Source organism: Coregonus clupeaformis, unplaced genomic scaffold (genome assembly GCF_020615455.1).
Source record: "Coregonus clupeaformis isolate EN_2021a unplaced genomic scaffold, ASM2061545v1 scaf0166, whole genome shotgun sequence".
Classification (NCBI taxonomy): Eukaryota; Metazoa; Chordata; class Actinopteri; order Salmoniformes; family Salmonidae; genus Coregonus; species Coregonus clupeaformis.
In genome coordinates, this window is record NW_025533621.1 from 425,001 (window position 1) to 449,000 (window position 24,000).

General features: G+C 47.1%; 1 protein-coding gene across 1 annotated transcript in view; it reads right to left on the bottom strand.

Moving 5' to 3' along the window:
- LOC121581835 (netrin receptor DCC-like) overlaps nt 1-24,000 on the bottom strand; it is a 205,239-nt gene that overhangs the window by 16,342 nt on the left and 164,897 nt on the right. Inside the window, exon 21 of the mRNA XM_045213884.1 lies at nt 17,378-17,641. Coding sequence (XP_045069819.1) covers nt 17,378-17,641 — 264 coding nt within the window. The remainder of the gene's footprint in view (nt 1-17,377; nt 17,642-24,000) is intronic.

Consider the following 24,000-nt stretch of genomic DNA (forward strand, 5'->3'; position numbering starts at 1 on the left):
TGGACTGGAGAGACATGGTTGGCTCACCACTGATAACATTGATTACAGTCAGCCAGTAAATTATAGTCAACCTCAAAAAAAGTGTATCTAAAACACTGTATTCTAAAGGATAATTCTGTACTGTAAGATTTTATTCTATAGTCAGGGCCGTTTTCAGGCATAAGCGACATAAGCGAGAGCTTTTGTTTTTAGGTACTCAGTCAGGGGTCTCAACTTACTGTCGAGGTTAGAATTGTCGAATATAAAAGGTGCCATTTAGAAATGTGGTTGTGCAACAGCAGTGTCTCTCTTGTTATGTCCGTCACTGACAGTCACTCAATTAGCCCATGTGTTCATTTTGGCAGCTATTTTAGATTTAGTCTTAAAATACCTTTTAGTCTTAGTCACATTTGAGTCATTTCATCCTTCGTTAGTTTTAGTTATTATCAGTCGACTAAAGCTCTGCACCAGTTATAGTCTAGTTTTAGTCACAGGCATTAAATATCCTGAACACATGCATGCTTCTGATTGGACTAAACAGATGAAAAGGAGCTTCATGTCAAATTAAAAATGTCCATTAGTCCCAGGTGGAATTCTCGTCTCGTCACATTTTCATTGACTATAATGTAATAGTTCCTTTTCCCATCTCATCTCTTTACCGTCATAGTTTAGTCAGGGATAATAGGTCTGTTCCGTCATAGTTATTGTTGACTAAATGAACACTGCTATGTCAGCTAAAATGTTTTAGACTGGTAAGTTAGTCTAGTCAGCTATCTAAACTTAATCATGGCCGAATTACCGACCGGGCACGCAGGGCACGTGCCCAGGGGCCCTGACCTCCAGGGGCCCTGACCTCCAGGGGCCCTGACCTCCAGGGGCCCTGACCTCCAGGGGGCCCTGACCTCCAGGGGGCCCTGACCTCCAGGGGCCCTGACCTCCAGGGGGCCCTGACCTCCAGGGGGCCCTGACCTCCAGGGGGCCCTGACCTCCAGGGAGCCCTGACCTCCAGGGGGCCCTGACCTCCAGGGGCCCTGACCTCCAGGGGCCCTGACCTCCAGGGGACCCATTGATTTTGTTAGTCACTCTCACTCAGATGTGATATTAAAGATGCACTATGCAGAAATCGCTCCGACATTTCCTGGTTGCTAAAATTCTAACAGTTAGCCTAATTTCAGTTTATGTGACAAAACAGCAAGTATTTTGTGTAGCGAATCATTGTACCATCTAAACCGCTGTGAAATATATTTTCCATAACCCAAAATATTGTATCTTCAGCTGTTTGAAGCTGGTGTACAAAACCAAAAGTAAAAGACGCAAAAATGAAACTTCAGAACGGGAGGCATAGAAATAGAGCACATAGAACGGATCTACCGCTTCTTAGACTGGCTTTCAATGAGAATGACAGATCTATAACACACATTTCTATGTGAATTTAGTCAGGTTGCCCAAAAAGTTACATATTGCAGATTTAACATGGCAAAATGTGTAGAATTGCAGGAAACTTTTTTCTCCATCAAGAGGGGGGCCACTAAAATATTTAGCCCACAAGGTGGGAGGGGGGGGCACATCTAAATGTAGCTTAGGGCCCCTAAAAGGCTAGGGCCAGCCCTGTCTATAGTGTACTGTAGGTCAGCTGTTCCTTTTCTGTTCAGGGGACCACCAAATCACCTCAAAAGCTCTTGAGGACCACCATTCGTGTAGTCATACAATTTTTTTTACATAACATTTCTTAGCGGTAAAATGTTGTCCATTTTAGCATTGAATGCAACAAATTAAAAGGCCAATTATTATTATTATTATTATTATTATTATTATTATTATTATTATTATTATTATTATTATTATATAATTATTATTATAAACAATTTGCATTATAATACCATTAATACTCCCAACTGTTATAAAAAACTAAAAAACGAATCAAAACAAATTGGCACCACAGGTTGGAAACCTCTGTAGGTGTAATAACGATGTATCCGTGTGTAATAACGGTGTATCCGTGTGTAATAACGGTGTATCCGTGTGTAATAACAGTGTGTGTGTAATAACGGTGTATCCGGGTGTAATAGCGGTGTATCCGGGTGTAATAACAGTGTATCCGTGTGTAATAACAGTGTATCCGTGTGTAATAACAGTGTATCAATGTGTAATAACGGTGTATCCGTGTGTAATAACAGTGTATCCGTGTGTAATAACGGTGTATCCGTGTGTAATAACGGTGTATCCGTGTGTAATAACGGTGTATCCGTGTGTAATAACGGTGTATCCGTGTGTAATAACGGTGTATCCGTGTGTAATAACGGTGTATCCGTGTGTAATAACGGTGTATCCGTGTATAATAACGGTGCATCCGTGTGTAATAACGGTGCATCCGTGTGTAATAACGGTGCATCCGTGTGTAATAACGGTGCATCCGTGTGTAATAACGGTGTATCCGTGTGTAATAACGGTGTATCCGTGTGTAATAACGGTGCATCCGTGTGTAATAACGGTATATCCGTGTGTAATAACGGTGTATCCGTGTATAATAACGGTGCATCCGTGTGTAATAACGGTGCATCCGTGTGTAATAACGGTGCATCCGTGTGTAATAACGGTGCATCCGTGTGTAATAACGGTGTATCCGTGTGTAATAACGGTGTATCCGTGTGTAATAACGGTGTATCCGTGTGTAATAACGGTGTATCCGTGTGTAATAACGGTGTATACGTGTGTAATAACGGTGTATCCGTGTGTAATAACGGTGTATCCGTGTGTAATAACGGTGAATCCGTGTGTAATAACGGTGTATCCGTGTGTAATAACAGTGTATCCGTGTGTAATAACGGTGTATCCGTGTGTAATAACGGTGTATCCGTGTGTAATAACGGTGTATCCGTGTGTAATAACGGTGTATCCGTGTGTAATAACGGTGTATCCATGTGTAATAACGGTGTATCCGTGTGTAATAACAGTGTGTGTGTAATAACGGTGTATCCATGTGTAATAATGGTGTATCCGTGTGTAATAACAGTGTATCCGTGTGTAATAACGGTGTATTCGTGTGTAATAACTGTGTATATGTGTGTAATAACAGTGTATCCGTGTGTAATAACAGTGTATCCGTGTGTAATAATGGTGTATCCGTGTGTAATAACAGTGTATCCGTGTGTGATAACGGTGTATCCGTGTGTAATAACGGTGTATCCATGTGTAATAACGGTGTATCCGTGAGTAATAACGGTGTATCCGTGAGTAATAACGGTGTATCCGTGTGTAATAACGGTGTATCTATGTGTAATAACGGTGTATCCGTGTGTAATAACAGTGTATCCGTGTGTAATAACGGTGTATCCGTGTGTGATAATGGTGTATCCGTGTGTAATAACAGTGTATCCGTGTGTAATAACGGTGTATCCGTGTGTAATAACGGTGTATCCGTGTGTAATAACGGTGTATCCGTGTGTAATAACAGCGTATCCGTGTGTAATAACGGTGTATCCGTGTGTAATAACGGTGTATCCGTGTGCAATAACGGTGTATCCGTGAGTAATAACGGTGTATCCGTGTGTAATAACGGTGTATCCGTGTGTAATAGCGGTGTATCCGTGTGTAATAACATTGTGTGTGTAATAACGGTGTATCCGTGTGTAATAACAGTGTATCCATGTGTAATAACGGTGTATCCGTGTGTAATAACGGTGTATCCGTGTGTAATAACAGTGTGTGTATAATAACGGTGTATCCATGTGTAATAATGGTGTATCCGTGTGTAATAACAGTGTATCCGTGTGTAATAACGGTGTATCCGTGTGTAATAACTGTGTATACGTGTGTAATAACAGTGTATCCGTGTGTAATAACAGTGTATCCGTGTGTAATAACGGTGTATCCGTGTGTAATAACAGAGTGTGTGCAATAACGGTGTATCCATGTGTAATAACAGTGTATCCGTGTGTAATAACGGTGTATCCGTGTGTAATAACGGTGTATCCATGAGTAATAACGGTGTATCCGTGTGTAATAACGGTGTATCCATGTGTAATAACGGTGTATCCGTGTGTAATAACAGTGTGTGTGTAATAACGGTGTATCCGTGTGTAATTACGGTGTATCCGTGTGTAATAACAACGGTGTATCCGTGTGTAATAACGGTGTATCCGTGTGTAATAACAGTGTATCCGTGTGTAATAACAGTGTATCCGTGTGTAATAACAGTGTATCCGTGTGTAATAACGGTGTATCCGTGTGTAATAACGGTGTATCCGTGTGTAATAACGGTGTATCCGTGTGTAATAACGGTGTATCCGTGTGTAATAACGGTGTATCCATGTGTAATAACGGTGTATCCGTGTGTAATAACAGTGTGTGTGTAATAACAGTGTATCCATGTGTAATAACTGTGTACCCGTGTGTAATAACGGTGTATCCGTGTGTAATAACAGTGTATCTGTGTGTAATAACAGTGTATCCGTGTGTAATAACAGTGTATCCGTGTGTAATAACGGTGTATTCGTGTGTAATAACAGTGTATCCGTGTGTAATAACAGTGTATCCGTGTGTAATAACAGTGTATCCGTGTGTAATAACGGTGTATCCGTGTGTAATAACAGTGTATCCGTGTGTAATAACAGCGTATCCGTGTGTAATAACGGTGTATCCGTGTGTAATAACGGTGTATCCGTGTGTAATAACGGTGTATCCGTGTGCAATAACGGTGTATCCGTGAGTAATAACGGTGTATCCGTGTGTAATAACAGTGTATCCGTGTGTAATAGCGGTGTATCCGTGTGTAATAACGGTGTATCCGTGTGTAATAACATTGTGTGTGTAATAACGGTGTATCCGTGTGTAATAACGGTGTATCCGTGTGTAATAACAGTGTATCCGTGTGTAATAACGGTGTATCCGTGTGTAATAACGGTGTATCCGTGTGTAATAACAGTGTATCCGTGTGTAATAACAGTGTATCCGTGTGTAATAACGGTGTATCCGTGTGTAATAACAGTGTATCCGTGTGTAATAACGGTGTATCCGTGTGTAATAACGGTGTATCCGTGTGCAATAACGGTGCATCCGTGTGTAATAACGGTGTATCCGTGTGTAATAACGGTGTATCCGTGTGTAATAACGGTGTATCCGTGTGTAATAACAGTGTATCCATGTGTAATAACGGTGTATCCGTGTGTAATAACGGTGTATCCGTGTGTAATAACAGTGTATCCGTGTGTAATAACGGTGTATCCGTGTGTAATAACGGTGTATCCGTGTGTAATAACGGTGTATCCGTGTGTAATAACGGTGTATCCGTGAGTAATAACGGTGTATCCGTGTGTAATAACGGTGTATCCATGTGTAATAACGGTGTATCCGTGTGTAATAACAGTGTGTGTGTAATAACGGTGTATCCGTGTGTAATAACGGTGTATCCGTGTGTAATAACAACGGTGTATCCGTGTGTAATAACGGTGTATCCGTGTGTAATAACAGTGTATCCGTGTGTAATAACAGTGTATCCGTGTGTAATAACAGTGTATCCGTGTGTAATAACGGTGTATCCGTGTGTAATAACGGTGTATCCGTGTGTAATAACGGTGTATCCGTGTGTAATAACGGTGTATCCGTGTGTAATAACGGTGTATCCATGTGTAATAACGGTGTATCCGTGTGTAATAACAGTGTGTGTGTAATAACAGTGTATCCATGTGTAATAACGGTGTATCCGTGTGTAATAACGGTGTATCCGTGTGTAATAACAGTGTATCTGTGTGTAATAACAGTGTATCCGTGTGTAATAACAGTGTATCCGTGTGTAATAACGGTGTATCCGTGTGTAATAACAGTGTATCCGTGTGTAATAACAGTGTATCCGTGTGTAATAACAGTGTATCCGTGTGTAATAACGGTGTATCCGTGTGTAATAACAGTGTATCCGTGTGTAATAACGGTGTATCCATGTGTAATAACAGTGTATTCATGTAATATGACACTACTGATTATTTCTCTGAATCTACACTGTACAAAACATTAAGAACACCTGCTCTTTCCATAGACTGACCAGGTGAATCCAGGTGAAAGCTATGATGTCTTGTTGATGTCACTTCAAATCAGTCTAGAGCAGGGCTGCCCAACTCTCGTCCTGGAGATCTAACGTCCTGGAGGTTTTCAGTCCAACCCTAATTTAGCGTATCTGATTCAGTTAGTTAAGGTCTTGTTGAGCAGCTAATAAGTAGAATCAGGTGTGTTAAATTAGGGTTGGACTGAAAACCCACAGGACGGTAGATCTCCAGGAAGAGGGATGCTGGTCTAGATGAAGGGGGATAGACAAGTCAAAGAAGGATTTCTAAACCTTGAAACAACTGGGACATGGATTGTGTGTATGTGTGCCATTCAGTAGATTGCGGGGTCTGTTCACCTCCGCCCCGGTACTGGCTCACCCCGATCCATCACTACCGTTCGTAGTGGAGGTGAGTGCGTCCGAGGTAGGGATAGGCGCTGTCTTATCCCAACGCTCGGGCACGCCACCCAAGCTCCGCCCCTGTGCCTTCTTTTCTAAGAAGCTCAGCCCGGCGGAGCAGAACTACAGCGTTGGTGATCGGGAGCTGTTGGCTGTTGTCCGAGCTTTGACGGTGTGGAGGCATTGGCTCGAAGGGGCGAAACACCCTTTCCTCGTCTGGACAGACCACCGTAACCTGGAGTACATTCGGGCAGTGAGGCGGCTGAATCCTCGCCAGGCCAGGTGGGCCCTCTTCTTCACCCGGTTTGATTTCACACTCTCATACATTCCGGGTACGAAGAACGTGAAGGCAGACGCACTGTCACGGCTGTATGACACAGAGGAGAGGCCCAGAGACAACACCCCCATACTCCCGGCCTCATGCATTGTGGCGCCCGGTAGTATGGGCGATGGACGCGGATATAGAGCAGGCATTACGCACAGATCCATCTCCACCTCAGTGTCCAGCTGGGCTGCAGTACGTGCCTGCTCTTATCCGTGATCGTCTGATCTACTGGGCACACACGTCACCCTCCTCTGGTCATCCAGGTATCAGTCGTACAATGCGCTGCCTGACTGAGAAGTACTGGTGGCCTACCTTGGCTAAGGACGTGAGGGTGTATGTCTCGTCCTGCTCGGTGTGCGCCCAGAGTAAGGCACCTGGGCACCTCCCAGTGGGTAAGCTACAACCTTTACCAGTTCCACAACAACCATGGTCTCACCTTAGTATTGATTTTCTTACTGATCTTCCCCTCTCCCAACGTAACACCACTATCCTGGTCGTTGTGTATCGCTTTTCGAAGTCCTGCCGCCTTCTTCCTCTGCCCGGTCTCCCCACGGCCCTACAAACTGCGGAGGATCTGTTTACTCACGTCTTCCGGCACTACGGGGTACCAGAGGATATAGTGTCCGACCGAGGTCCCCAGTTCACGTCTAGAGTCTGGAAGGCGTTCATGGAACGTCTGGGGGTCTTGGTCAGCCTGACCTCTGGATTTCACCCCGAGAGTAATGGGCAGGTGGAAAGGGTGAATCAAGATGTGGGTAGGTTCCTGCGGACCTACTGTCAGGACCGGCCGGGGGAGTGGTCGGTGTTCCTGCCATGGGCAGAATACGCTCAGAACTCTCTCTGCCACTCCTCCACTAACCTAACACCCTTCCAATGTGTTTTGGGTTACCAACCGGTCCTGGCACCATGGCACCAGAGCCAGACCAAGGCTCCTGCGGTGGATGACTGTGTTCTCAGAAGGCTGACCGCCACCGCAGGGAGGCCCCGGTTTTCGTACCGGGAGATCGGGTCTGGCTCTCGACCCAGAATCTACCCCTCCGCCTGCCCTGCCGGAAGCTGAGCCCTCGGTTTGTGGGGCCGTTTAAAGTCCTGAGGAGGATAAACGAGATTACGTATTGGTTGTTACTCCCCACTGATTACCGTATTAACCCCTCGTTTCATGTGTCTCTCCTCAGGCCGGTGGTAGCTGGTCCGCTCCAGGAGTCTGAGGTGCGGGAGGTTCCTCAACCTCCTCTGGACATCGAGGAGGCCCCGGCGTACTCGGTCCGTTCCATACTGGATTCGAGGCGTCGGGTGGGGAGGCTTCAGTATCTCGTGGAGTGGGAGGGGTACGGTCCGGAGGAACGGTGCTGGGTCCCAAGGCGGGACATCCTCGATCCCTCCCTGTTGAGGGACTTCCGCCGTCGCCATCCGACTCGCCCTGCTCCGCGTCCTCCTGGCCGTCCCCGTGGCCGGGGTCGGCGCACTGCTGGAGCCGCGCCTCAAGGGGGGGGGGGGGTACTGTCACGACTTCCGCCGAGGCTGCCTCCCCTCCTTGCTCGGGCAGGTTTCGGCGTTCGTCGTCACCGGCTTACTAGCTACTGCCGATCCCATTCTCATCACTCCACTTGTCTTGTCTTGTCAATCACACACACCTGGTGCTCATTCCCCTAATTAGTATGTGTATAAGTGTTCCCTCTGTTCCCCTTATCTTTGTGAGTGATTGTTTCTTTGTGAGAGCCAGCAGCTCAGTTGAGCTACTCTTCCATTTGATGGAATATGTCCCTTGTGATAGTTTCGTTTTGACGCTGGGTGCGTTTTATTTATGTAAACGGAATAAACTCTGGACTTCTGTGTTTTACCTCCTGCGCCTGACTCCTTCATTCACACCTCGTCACTCTCACCCCCTTCACCGAACACAGAGGAACATCAAGTAACCTTAATTACACTCTCACCCCCTTCACTGAACACAGAGGAACATCAAGGCACCCAGTGCTCCCAGGAAACAATCCAAACATGATTAGGAAACATCAGCCTAGGCGGTTAGTGGCGGTTGTGGTGTGATGACGTGTGTATCTGTGTGGTGTAGAGCCGAGCGCTGCCAGATCACTCAGTCAGTTGGAGTCTGACTGTTTCTACTGCTCCACCTCCACTTCAATCAGTCTGACTGTTTCTACTGCTCCACCTCCACTTCAATCAGTCTGACTGTTTCTACTGCTCCACCTCCACTTCAATCAGTCTGACTGTTTCTACTGCTCCACCTCCACTTCAATCAGTCTGACTGTTTCTACTGCTCCACCTCCACTTCAATCAGTCTGACTGTTTCTACTGCTCCACCTCCACTTCAATCAGTCTGACTGTTTCTACTGCTCCACTTCCACTTCAATCAGTCTGACTGTTTCTACTGCTCCACCTCCACTTCAATCAGTCTGACTGTTTCTACTGCTCCACCTCCACTTCAATCAGTCTGACTGTTTCTACTGCTCCACTTCCATTTTAAATCAGTCTGACTGTTTCTACTGCTCCACCTCTCCACTTCAATCGGTCTGACTGTTTCTACTGCTCCACCTCCACTTCAATCAGTCTGACTGTTTCTACTGCTCCACCTCCAATTCAATCAGTCTGACTGTTTCTACTGCTCCACCTCCACTTCAATCGGTCTGACTGTTTCTACTGCTCCACCTCCAATTCAATCAGTCTGACTGTTTCTACTGCTCCACCTCCACTTCAATCGGTCTGACTGTTTCTACTGCTCCACCTCCACTTCAATCAGTCTGACTGTTTCTACTGCTCCACCTCCAATTCAATCAGTCTGACTGTTTCTACTGCTCCACCTCCACTTCAATCGGTCTGACTGTTTCTACTGCTCCACCTCCACTTTAATCAGTCTGACTGTTTCTACTGCTCCACCTCCACTTCAATCAGTCTGACTGTTTCTACTGCTCCACCTCCAATTCAATCAGTCTGACTGTTTCTACTGCTCCACCTCCACTTCAATCGGTCTGACTGTTTCTACTGCTCCACCTCCACTTTAATCAGTCTGACTGTTTCTACTGCTCCACCTCCACTTCAATCGGTCTGACTGTTTCTACTGCTCCACCTCCACTTCAATCAGTCTGACTGTTTCTACTGCTCCACCTCCACTTCAATCAGTCTGACTGTTTCTACTGCTCCACCTCCACTTCCACTTCAATCAGTCTGACTGTTTCTACTGCTCCACCTCCACTTTAATCAGTCTGACTGTTCTACTGCTCCACCTCCACTTCAATCAGTCTGAAAGTTTCTACTGCTCCACCTCCACTTTAATCAGTCTGACTGTTTCTACTGCTCCACCTCCACTTCAATCAGTCTGACTGTTTCTACTGCTCCACCTCCAATTCAATCAGTCTGACAGTTTCTACTGCTCCACCTCCACTTCAATCAGTCTGACTGTTTCTACTGCTCCACCTCCAATTCAATCAGTCTGACTGTTTCTACTGCTCCACCTCCACTTCAATCAGTCTGACTGTTTCTACTGCTCCACCTCCACTTCAATCAGTCTGACTGTTTCTACTGCTCCACCTCCACTTCCACTTCAATCAGTCTGACTGTTTCTACTGCTCCACCTCCACTTCAATCAGTCTGACTGTTTTTACTGCTCCACCTCCAATTCAATCAGTCTGACTGTTTCTACTGCTCCACCTCCACTTCAATCGGTCTGACTGTTTCTACTGCTCCACCTCCACTTTAATCAGTCTGACTGTTTCTACTGCTCCACTTCCATTTTAAATCAGTCTGACTGTTTCTACTGCTCCACCTCCACTTCCACTTCAATCGGTCTGACTGTTTCTACTGCTCCACCTCCACTTCAATCAGTCTGACTGTTTCTACTGCTCCACCTCCAATTCAATCAGTCTGACTGTTTCTACTGCTCCACCTCCACTTCAATCGGTCTGACTGTTCTACTGCTCCACCTCCAATTCAATCAGTCTGACTGTTTTTACTGCTCCACCTCCACTTCAATCGGTCTGACTGTTTCTACTGCTCCACCTCCACTTCAATCAGTCTGACTGTTTCTACTGCTCCACCTCCAATTCAATCAGTCTGACTGTTTCTACTGCTCCACCTCCACTTCAATCGGTCTGACTGTTTCTACTGCTCCACCTCCACTTTAATCAGTCTGACTGTTTCTACTGCTCCACCTCAACTTCAATCAGTCTGACTGTTTCTACTGCTCCACCTCCAATTCAATCAGTCTGACTGTTTCTACTGCTCCACCTCCACTTCAATCGGTCTGACTGTTTCTACTGCTCCACCTCCACTTTAATCAGTCTGACTGTTTCTACTGCTCCACCTCCACTTCAATCGGTCTGACTGTTTCTACTGCTCCACCTCCACTTCAATCAGTCTGACTGTCTCTACTGCTCCACCTCCACTTCAATCAGTCTGACTGTTTCTACTGCTCCACCTCCACTTCCACTTCAATCAGTCTGACTGTTTCTACTGCTCCACCTCCACTTTAATCAGTCTGACTGTTTCTACTGCTCCACCTCCACTTCAATCAGTCTGACTGTTTCTACTGCTCCACCTCCAATTCCACTTCAATCAGTCAGACTGTTTCTACTGCTCCACCTCCACTTCAATCAGTCTGACTGTTTCTACTGCTCCACCTCCACTTCAATCGGTCTGACTGTTTCTACTGCTCCACCTCCACTTCAATCAGTCTGACTGTTTCTACTGCTCCACTTCCACTTCAATCAGTCTGACTGTTTCTACTGCTCCACCTCCACTTTAATCAGTCTGACTGTTTCTACTGCTCCACCTCCACTTCAATCAGTCTGACTGTTTCTACTGCTCCACCTCCACTTCAATCAGTCTGACTGTTTCTACTGCTCCACCTCCACTTCAATCAGTCTGACTGTTTCTACTGCTCCACCTCCACTTCAATCAGTCTGACTGTTTCTACTGCTCCACCTCCATTTCAATCAGTCTGACTGTTTCTACTGCTCCACCTCCACTTCAATCAGTCTGACTGTTTCTACTGCTCCACCTCCACTTCCACTTCAATCAGTCTGATTGTTTCTACTGCTCCACCTCCACTTCAATCAGTCTGACTGTTTCTACTGCTCCACTTCCACTTCAATCAGTCTGACTGTTTCTACTGCTCCACCTCCACTTCAATCAGTCTGACTGTTTCTACTGCTCCACCTCCAATTCAATCAGTCTGACTGTTTCTACTGCTCCACCTCCACTTCAATCAGTCTGACTGTTTCTACTGCTCCACCTCCACTTCCACTTCAATCAGTCTGACTGTTTCTACTGCTCCACCTCCACTTCAATCAGTCTGACTGTTTCTACTGCTCCACCTCCACTTCAATCAGTCTGACTGTTTCTACTGCTCCACCTCCACTTCCACTTCAATCAGTCTGACTGTTTCTACTGCTCCACTTCCACTTCAATCAGTCTGACTGTTTCTACTGCTCCACTTCCACTTCAATCAGTCTGACTGTTTCTACTGCTCCACCTCCAATTCAATCAGTCTGACTGTTTCTACTGCTCCACCTCCACTTCAATCAGTCTGACTGTTTCTACTGCTCCACCTCCACTTTAATCAGTCTGACTGTTGCTACTGCCCCTCCACTTCCACTTCAATCAGTCTGACTGTTTCTACTGCTCCACCTCCACTTCAATCAGTCTGACTGTTTCTACTGCTCCACTTCCACTTCAATCAGTCTGACTGTTTCTACTGCTCCACCTCCACTTTAATCAGTCTGACTGTTTCTACTGCTCCACTTCCACTTCATTCAGTCTGACTGTTTCTACTGCTCCACCTCCACTTCAATCAGTCTGACTGTTTCTACTGCTCCACCTCCACTTCCACTTTAATCGGTCTGACTGTTTCTACTGCTCCACCTCCACTTCAATCGGTCTGACTGTTTCTACTGCTCCACCTCCACTTCAATCAGTCTGACTGTTCCTCAGTAACTTATATCTAACTCAGAGAGTTTCATCTACAACCAGGACACCTACCTTGTGTTGCTTATAGATTGAATGTATTCCTTATTCATTCCTTTCAAGGCGACCGTTGGATTAAAATGTAGACTGTGTTATTTATACCAGTAACATTCCTTTTTTTTATGAGGTTCTTGATCACATCAATATAAACCATTGCCTTGGAAACACATTAATGTTAATGATATATCATTGCTTTTACAAAACAATTTGCACCAATGACACTAATGTTGAACTATAGCTACGTAAACCAACCCAACTATAGCAACATAAACCAACCCAACTATAGCTACGTAAACCAACCCAACTATAGCAACATAAACCAACCCAACTATAGCTACATAAACCAACCCAACTATAGCTACGTAAACCAACCCAACTATAGCTACGTAAACCAACCCAAATCTATGGCTGCTATCTGCCTAATCCACAGAATACTTTTTAGGTCAATGTGTCATTTGAGTGAACTAAAAAAATTATAGAATATTTATGGTGTTACTTCCTGTGATCCCATGGAAGACGTTATATCATGTACAATGTTGAGTGTTCAATCAAAACCTCAATAAAATATTGATGTTAGCATGTTAGCACCCACCACACAATACTCATTTAGCAGAAGTACCAGGCTAACTGTGACTAAGCTCCACTCAGTGTTCCAACTGTGACTACGCTCCACTCAGTGTTCTAACTGTGACTACTCTCCACTCAGTGTTCTAACTGTGACTACGCTCCACTCAGTGTTCTAACTGTGACTACTCTCCACTCAGTGTTCTAACTGTGACTACGCTCCACTCAGTGTTCTAACTGTGACTACTCTCCACTCAGTGTTCTAACTGTGACTACGCTCCACTCAGTGTTCTAACTGTGACTACGCTCCACTCAGTGTTCTAACTGTGACTACGCTCCACTCAGTGTTCTAACTGTGACTACGCTCCACTCAGTGTTCTAACTGTGACTACGCTCCACTCAGTGTTCTAACTGTGACTACCCTCCACTCAGTGTTCTAACTGTGACTACTCTCCACTCAGTGTTCTAACTGTGACTACTCTCCACTCAGTGTTCTAACTGTGACTACTCTCCACTCAGTGTTCTAACTGTGACTACTCTCCACTCAGTATTCTAACTGTGACTACTCTCCACTCAGTGTTCTAACTGTGACTACTCTCCACTCAGTGTTCTAACTGTGACTACTCTCCACTCAGTGTTCTAACTGTGACTACGCTCCACTCAGTGTTCTAACTGTGACTACTCTCCACTCAGTGTTCTAACTGTGACTACTCTCCACTCAGTGTTCTAACTGTGACTACGCTCCACTCAGTGTTCTAACTGTGACTACGCTCCACTCAGTGTTCTAACTGTGACTACGCTCCACTCAGTGTTCTAACTGTGACTACTCTCCACTCAGTGTTCTAACTGTGACTACGCTCCACTCAGTGTTCTAACTGTGACTACTCTCCACTCAGTGTTCTAACTGTGACTACTCTCCACTCAGTGTTCTAACTGTGACTACTCTCCACTCAGTGTTCTAACTGTGACTACGCTCCACTCAGTGTTCTAACTGTGACTACGCTCCACTCAGTGTTCTAACTGTGACTACGCTCCACTCAGTGTTCTAACTGTGACTACTCTCCACTCAGTGTTCTAACTGTGACTACTCTCCACTCAGTGTTCTAACTGTGACTACGCTCCACTCAGTGTTCTAACTGTGACTACTCTCCACTCAGTGTTCTAACTGTGACTACTCTCCACTCAGTGTTCTAACTGTGACTACGCTCCACTCAGTGTTCTAACTGTGACTACTCTCCACTCAGTGTTCTAACTGTGACTACTCTCCACTCAGTGTTCTAACTGTGACTACGCTCCACTCAGTGTTCTAACTGTGACTACTCTCCACTCAGTGTTCTAACTGTGACTACTCTCCACTCAGTGTTCTAAATGTGACTACGCTCCACTCAGTGTTCTAACTGTGACTACGCTCCACTCAGTGTTCTAACTGTGACTACGCTCCACTCAGTGTTCTAACTGTGACTACTCTCCACTCAGTGTTCTAACTGTGACTACGCTCCACTCAGTGTTCTAACTGTGACTACGCTCCACTCAGTGTTCTAACTGTGACTACCCTCCACTCAGTGTTCTAACTGTGACTACTCTCCACTCAGTGTTCTAACTGTGACTACTCTCCACTCAGTGTTCTAACTGTGACTACGCTCCACTCAGTGTTCTAACTGTGACTACGCTCCACTCAGTGTTCTAACTGTGACTACTCTCCACTCAGTGTTCTAACTGTGACTACGCTCCACTCAGTGTTCTAACTGTGACTACGCTCCACTCAGTGTTCTAACTGTGACTACTCTCCACTCAGTGTTCTAACTGTGACTACTCTCCACTCAGTGTTCTAACTGTGACTACGCTCCACTCAGTGTTCTAACTGTGACTACGCTCCACTCAGTGTTCTAACTGTGACTACTCTCCACTCAGTGTTCTAACTGTGACTACGCTCCACTCAGTGTTCTAACTGTGACTACGCTCCACTCAGTGTTCTAACTGTGACTACTCTCCACTCAGTGTTGTAATCAAACGGTTCCACCTTCCAAAGTGAGTCATTGAGTGAGAAATGGTCTAACAATCAACCGTGTACTATCACAATGTGTAACCTACTGTAAGCACTGTAATATCACAATATCTGGAGGCCCTTTTCCAGAACTGTGCAGCATTTCCGTGGACCAAAGTAATTTAAACCGCTTTGTTTCACAGCACACCACTTTGCGAAATCAATAAATATCAATCCCTGCCAATAGCTAGCTACCTCAAAGACCTGCTTGTTTGATGTTTCCAGCTCTGTATAGAAGAGAGACTGGGCTCCTGCTGTTGCCTGACAACACCTGAAACAGCCTGAAGCCGGTAGGCAGTGAAGGGAGGTGAAATAGACAGACTTTGGAAGGAAAACATCTTTCAGGACTGCGTCCCAAATAGCACCCTATTCTCTATAATATAGTGCACTACTTTTATGGGCTAAAAAAAGTAGTAGTCTATTGGCTCTGGTCAAAAGTAGTGCACTTTAAAGGGAATAGGGTGCCATTTGGGACGCCTCCATTCCTCTGATACTATTGCTGGGCTAAACTTCCTTTAAACTACCTCTCCAGTCTGACTGGGAGCTGGAGAGATTTCCTCCAAAGATTATATTGATTGATTTCCACGAGCTAAAAGCCAAGTGAACACAGTAAAGACGCAGCCAGCCAGAGAAATGCTCTCCAGTTTTGCTACACCAGCTGCTTGCTGTGCAGTGGCTTAATGGGCTGAGCCGCTGCCCTTCGCCCAGGAGGAGGTTTTCACATCCTGTTCTTCACCTTCATTCTCAACCATGTAGTCTAGTAGATGCTCTTTTCCAGAGCGACTTACACATAGAAGGCACAAAGTCTTAAACGACACAATCCTTATTTTGCTACATCCATTTTTTGGACTTATAAATTAATGATGTACCCAATGATTCTTGAAGAATATAACTTCTAAATGCCTGATGACCTTAGTTCAACTGTCGTACCCCGTCAGAACCCAAAATAGAAGCTTGTTTTACTCCAATGTTTGTAATCAACATAAATGTAAACAAACATTGTATCGCCTCAAAACATGGTTAAAGCTATCATTTAGATATCAGAGAAGGGAAATTCCTGCCTGCATGAGGGGGAGAGAGAGAGAGAGAGAGAGAGAGAGAGAGAGAGAGAGAGAGCGAGAGAGAAAGGCTATTCCTGTGTGTGTGTGTGTGTGTGTGTTTGGTGTGGGGAGGGGTGGCACGCAGAGCAACACCACTCACTCCTTCAGGCAGGAAAAGGGAAAAGCCCCTCTTTCTCCCTTACTTTTCTAATCACATAACTGACGTTTGCCTATTTGCTACGGGCCAAATCACTTTCACCCTTTTAATAACTGATATCTAATAAGCTCAAGCATTAACAGACTGGCTTGATGGCTAACATCAACGTTGATGAAGATATTTGGTTATAACTGTGGAGGAGTAGCAGTGGAAGACCACAGAGACCTCCTGTAGTGTAGACTACTGTGTAATGCGTAAATATCAGCAAATTAGGTGAAGGTCCATTGTTCAGAAAACCGTTTTTTAAAGCCAATCTGACTTAAAACGCTTGTTTTATACAGTGAGGGAAAAAAGTATTTGATCCCCTGCTGATTTTGTACGTTTGCCCACTGACGAAGAAATGTCTAATTTTAATGGTAGGTTTATTTGAACAGTGAGAGACAGAATAACAACAACAAAAAAGATCCAGAAAAAACGCATGTCAAAAATGTTATAAATTGATTTGCATTTTAAAAGAGGGAAATAAGTATCTGACCCCCTCTCAATCAGAAAGATTTCTGGCTCCCAGGTGTCTTTTATACAGGTAACGAGCTGAGATTAGGAGCACACTCTTGGAGTGCTCCTAATTTCAGCTTGTTACCTGTATAAAAGACACCTGTCCACAGAAGCAATCAATCAATCAGATTCCAAACTCTCCACCATGGCCAAGACCAAAGAGCTCTCCAAGGATGTCAGGGACAAGATTGTCGATTTCTGGCTATAGTGGCCATGGAGGTGCATATGAAGTTCCATAAGTCATTGTACGGTACAACCCAGCATTAGCTCTAGCCTCAAACCCAGTCCCCCACATTGCACTCACTTGAATGTGGTATCATGGGCGTGTAGACCTTGGGGTCGATTGTGCCCATGGGTGGAGGCAGGAGGGGGTTGGCGAAGCTCCGTAGGGGGTGCGTGGGCCTGACGCAGGCGGTGGGGATGGTACGGGTTGAGATGCCCCCAACCTCCTCTGTGCCAGGGAGAGAGAGCTCCCCTCCACCTCCTACACCTGGCTGACTGCTACTGCTGGTAATCAGAGTATGCTGCTGCTGCAACCCCAGTGGAGTGGAGCCCTCTGTCGATATCGCTGTACAGAGAGACAGAGAAACAGGTTAGTTAGTTCCACCTGTTAGTTAGTTAGTTCCACCTGTTAGTTAGTTAGTCCCATTGCTAGGAGTGTTGCCCTCTGTCGATATCGCTGCACAGAGAGACAGAGAAACAGGTTAGTTAGTTCCACCTGTTAGTTAGTTAGTTCCACCTGTTAGTTAGTTAGTCCCATTGCTAGGAGTGTTGCCCTCTGTCGATATCGCTGTACAGAGAGACAGAGAAACAGGTTAGTTAGTTCCACCTGTTAGTTAGTTAGTTAGTTCCACTGGTTAGTTATTATATCATAGTTGTCTTTGATCTATATCGTGTAGCTATAAAAACAACAACAATTGATCAAAATAGAAGTAACCTCATGCTGAGAGATCCAGGATGCCCTACTCCCAGTGACGTCATGCTGAGAGATCCAGGATGCCCTACTCCCAGTAACCTCATGCTGAGAGATCCAGGATGCCCTACTCCCAGTGACGTCATGCTGAGAGATCCAGGATGCCCTACTCCCAGTGACGTCATGCTGAGAGATCCAGGATGCCCTACTCCCAGTGACGTCATGCTGAGAGATCCAGGATGCCCTACTCCCAGTGACGTCATGCTGAGAGATCCAGGATGCCCTACTCCCAGTAACCTCATGCTGAGAGATCCAGGATGCCCTACTCCCAGTAACCTCATGCTGAGAGGAAAACAGTGTTCAGGTGTGATTGGAAGCCCACACCACAAAAAAACAGATAACAGATAACAAAACCTACTAATTATAATGTATAAATTAATTGATCAGTAATCACAAAAAAAATATATATATATATATATATGTGTGTGTGTTTTATTGGAATGTGAATGTGTGAATTAGGCTACATGGAGGAGAACACTGGGTCGTTTTCTTTTTGGCATTATACTAATGTCTTGTTGACATTGGTAGCCGAGCCATTCTACCTTTACTGTGCTATAGGCCTAGGGGTCCATCTGAAACGAGATCTAAGGTACATCTTGGTAAACACGCCAAGCGTCTTGGCCAGGGGGCATTTAACACTGGCCTTTTCACTTAACCAGCAAACCACCCTTGAGGTTAGAAACCTATTTTACTGTCTTAATGCCTTGGACATCTATGGCCCCTCTCCCTCTACCTCTCCCTCTCCTTTCTTCTCCCCTCCCCTCCCCTACTCTCCTCTCCCTCCTCTCCCCTCCCCTCCCCTCCTCTCCCCTCCCCTCCCCTCCCCTCCCCTCCTCTCCTCTCCTCTCTCCTCTCCTCACCCCTCCTCTCCCCTCCACTTCTTTCTACCTTGTTTGCTCTCTCCATCCGACCAAAGTGATTTCCCCGACACTGAAACTAACCTGATTCCCGTCGTGGCCCACTACTTGAGCTGCGTCCCGAATGGTACCCCATTCTTTACATTCAGGGGTTGCACCTCCGTTACTCGGTCGCGTCATGCTACCCCATTCTTTACATCCAGGGGTTGCACCTCCGTTACTCGGTCGCGTCATGCTACCCCATTCTTTCCATTCATAGGTTGCACCTCCGTTACTCGGTCGCGTCATGCTACCCCATTCTTTACATTCATAGGTTGCACCTCCGTTACTCGGTCGCGTCATGCTACCCCATTCTTTACATTCATAGGTTGCACCTCCGTTACTCGGTCGCGTCATGCTACCCCATTCTTTACATTCATAGGTTGCACCTCCGTTACTCGGTCGCGTCATGCTACCCCATTCTTTACATTCATAGGTTGCACCTCCGTTACTCGGTCGCGTCATGCTACCCCATTCTTTACATTCAGGGGTTGCACCTCCGTTACTCGGTCGCGTCATGCTACCCCATTCTTTCCATTCATAGGTTGCACCTCTGTTACTCGGTCGCGTCATGCTACCCCATTCTTTCCATTCATAGGTTGCACCTCCGTTACTCGGTCGCGTCATGCTACCCCATTCTTTCCATTCATAGGTTGCACCTCCGTTACTCGGTCGCGTCATGCTACCCCATTCTTTACATCCAGGGGTTGCACCTCCGTTACTCGGTCGCGTCATGCCATTGTTATGAACGTTCTCAAGCCGCCATCCACCAGCAGCGCCATAGCGGTGCCCTAAAGACGTGACAAGCCCAGTCATTCTGGACGGAGGCTAACAACTGTTTAGTCTAAATTACACTATAGTTGTCATTAGCTAGCAATGTTGTCATTAGCTAGCAATGTTGTCATTAGCTAGCAAATTTGTCATTAGCTGGCAATGTTGTCATTAGCTAGAAATGTTGTCATTAGCTAGCAAAGTTGTCATTAGCTAGCAAAGTTGTCATTAGCTAGCAAAGTTATCATTAGCTAGCAATGTTGTCATTAGCTAGCAATGTTGTCATTAGCTAGCAATGTTGTCATTAGCTAGCGATGTTTTTTTTGTTTTTTTTTGTAGTTATTTTTTATTTTATTTTAGGGGGTAGATCAGCTTAATATTGCAGATAGATTGTAACTTCCATCAATGTAATTGTCTGCATCTGTCACGGTTTACTAAGCCAGAACCCAGAAGCAGACCAGGACAAGGTAAGTGGTGTCAAAGGTGAGTGTTTATTTAACTGATCCACGAGTGCTGCTGAATAATCCAGGGAACAGAGCGGGCGGCGTGGATGAGTTGTTGAGGGTGCAGTAGTTGATCCAATGATGGCTCGGCAGCCGCCGACCATCAGGCAGAGGTTGGGTGAAGGTTCCGGACGAGTGACTGCAGGGAGAACAAAACGGAGGTAAGCATACAACAAGCAAACAAGGTGCAAAACAACAAAACTAATGCTCTAAGCTCTAAGACTGATCCGCTGATAAACATACTGTTCATGGCTAACGATCCGGCAGGGAATGGATGTTAGGCCAGAGCCTAAGAAGGGTGATGATCAGGACCAGGTGTGCAGATTGCTGATGGGATGCAGGTGCGGAAAACAAGAGAGCTCCCGCCTAGCAACGTTGCCCGGCAACCAGGCAGGGAGCGTTCCAGAACCCTCGGGAAACTGGAGATCACGAGCAGAAAAACTAGTACACAGACAGGACCCGACTCAGACTGCCGGGATCGTTACAGTACCCCCTCCGACGAACGCCACCGGGCGGACTCCCGGAGCGCCAGGATGGAGGCGGTAGAAGTCACGAATGAGGTCAGCATCTAGGATCTGTCGCCGCGGAATCCAACTCCTCTCTTCAGGACCATACCCCTCCCAGTCCACGAGATACTGGAAACCCCGGCCCCGCCGTCTGGAGTCCATGATGCGTCGCACCGTGTAGGCAGGTCCACCTCCGATCATCCGAGGAGGAGGAGGAGGAGGCGGAGGAGGCAACAGAGGACTGAGGAAAACAGGCTTGAGGCAGGAGACATGAAAGGTGGGATGGACTCTGAGCGTCCTCGGTAGTTTGAGTCGAACTGCCACCGGATTGATCACCTTCTCCACCACAAACGGACCAATGAACTTCGGTAACAACTTCCTAGACTCAGTCCGTAAAGGAAGATCCCGTGTGGCCAACCAGACCCTATCTCCGATGGTATAGGTGGGAGCGGGGATCCGGCGACGATTCGCCTGGAGCTGATACCGGTCCGAAACTCTAAGGAGTGCCTTTCTGGCCCGATGCCAGGTCCGGTGGCAACGACGAATATGGGCCTGAACAGAAGGCACTGAGAGCTCCTTCTCCTGAGAAGGGAACAAGGGAGGTTGGTAGCCATACAGGCACTGGAAGGGAGACATCCCAGTGGCAGATGTAGGGAGAGTATTGTGGGCATACTCAACCCAAGGCAACTGAGAGACCCAGGAGGTGGGGTTGGAGGAGACCAGGCAGCGTAGCGTGGATTCCATCTTCTGGTTGGCTCTCTCCGCCTGACCATTAGATTGGGGGTGAAAACCAGATGTGAGGCTGACTGTAGCTCCAATGGCCAAACAGAAGGACTTCCAGACAGCAGAGGTAAACTGAGGGCCACGGTCGGAAACGATATCACTGGGCAAACCGTGGACCCTGAAAACCTCCCTAACCAGGATCTCGGACGTCTCCGAGGCAGAGGGAAGCTTGGCAATAGGCACAAAGTGGGCGAACTTGCTGAATCTGTCCACGATAGTCAGAACGACCGTGTTTCCCTCAGAAACGGGCAACCCAGTGACAAAGTCCAGGGGCCAGATGCGACCATGGTCGCGCGGGAATAGGAAGGGGGTGAAGTAGTCCAGAGCTGGGCCGATTGGTACTCTTATTCTGCGCACACACTGGACAGGCAGCAACATAACCCCGAGTATCCTCGGCCATGGCAGGCCACCAAAAACGTCTGCGAAGAAACGCCATCGTCCGAGCCACGCCAGGGTGACAAGCCATCTTGCTGGCGTGGGACCATTTGAGGACAGCAGGACGAACCGACTCAGGCACAAACAACCGACCGGGTGGACCGTTACCAGGACCGGGCTGCGTCCGAAGGGCCGCCATCACCTCCTCCTCAATCTTCCACCTAACAGCTCCCACGACGCAGTTCCGGGGGAGAATTGTCTCGGTCTTGGACCCACTCTCCTCCGTCTTGGAGAACATCCGGGACAAGGCGTCCGCCTTGCCGTTCTTAGATCCAGGTCGGAACGTCAGGGAAAAAATTGAATCGTCCGAAAAACAACGCCCACCTGGCCTGACCGGGAGTTGAGACGTCTAGCCGATTGCACGTAAGCAAGATTCTTGTGGTCAGTCCAGACAATAAACGGTTGCTCCGCCCCCTCCAACCAGTGGCGCCACTCCTCCAAGGCAAGTTTCACCGCGAGAAGCTCCCGGTTACCCACATCGTAATTCCTCTCCGCAGGCGAAAGGCGACGAGAGTAGTAGGCGCAGGGATGGAGTTTACTGTCCGTGGAGCATCGCTGCGACAGGATGGCGCCAACTCCCACATCAGACGCGTCCACTTCAACGAGCGAACTGACGGGCCGTGTCCGGCTGAGAGAGAATCGGTGCGTTGGTGAATCGCCTCTTCAAATCCAGAAACGCTCGATCCGCCTCCGGATTCCACTTGAAGGTCCTGATACTGGAAGTCAAGGCAGTTAACGGAGCGGCCACACGGCTGTAATCCCGGATGAATCTGCGGTAGAAATTCGCAAACCCCAAAAATCTCTGGAGCTGCAATCTCGTACCGGGCTGGGCCCATTCCAGAACCGCTCTAACCTTCTCCTGGTCCATCCTAATCTCTCCCCTGGAGATGATGTACCCGAGAAAGGATGTCGTGTGGGCGTGAAACTCGCACTTCTCGGCCTTCACGAACAGGCGATTCTCCAACAATCGCTGCAGAACCTGCCGGACATGCTGGACGTGGTCGGAAGGTTCCTTCGAGAAGATCAGAATGTCATCCAGGTAAACAAACACAAAGAGACCGATCATATCTCTCAGGACGTCGTTCACCATACTCTGGAATACCGCTGGAGCATTGGTCAGTCCAAACGGCATCACCTGATACTCGAAGTGACCCATCGGTGTATTGAAACCCGTCAACCACTCGTCCCCCTCTCTGATCCGGACCATGTGATACGCATTGCGTAGGTCTAGCTTGGTGAACACCGTAGCACCCTGTAAGGAGTCGAAGGCAGAACTCATCAAGGGCAGGGGATACTTGTTCTTGACCGTGATGTCATTCAACCCCCGATAATCAATACACGGTCGAAGAGAGCCATCCTTCTTACCCACAAAGAAGAATCCTGCCCCCAGGGGTGATGACGAGGGACGAACGAGACCAGCAGCTAGGGACTCCTTGATGTAGGTCTCCAAAGCCTCACGTTCAGGTCGGGAGATACTGTATAACCTTCCCTTGGGGTAGACAGCTCCAGGGAACAGGTTGATGGCACAATCATATGGTCGGTGGGGAGGGAGTGACAGAGCCTTCTGCTTACTGAACACTTCCCCCAAATCTCCTTGGAAAGGTTTACTAAGCCAGAACCCAGAAGCAGACCAGGACAAGGTAAGTGGTGTCAAAGGTGAGTGTTTATTTAACTGATCCACGAGTGCTGCTGAATAATCCAGGGAACAGAGCGGGCGGCGTGGATGAGTTGTTGAGGGTGCAGTAGTTGATCCAATGATGGCTCGGCAGCCGCCGACCATCAGGCAGAGGTTGGGTGAAGGTTCCGGACGAGTGACTGCAGGGAGAACAAAACGGAGGTAAGCATACAACAAGCAAACAAGGTGCAAAACAACAAAACTAATGCTCTAAGCTCTAAGACTGATCCGCTGATAAACATACTGTTCATGGCTAACGATCCGGCAGGGAATGGATGTTAGGCCAGAGCCTAAGAAGGGTGATGATCAGGACCAGGTGTGCAGATTGCTGATGGGATGCAGGTGCGGAAAACAAGAGAGCTCCCGCCTAGCAACGTTGCCCGGC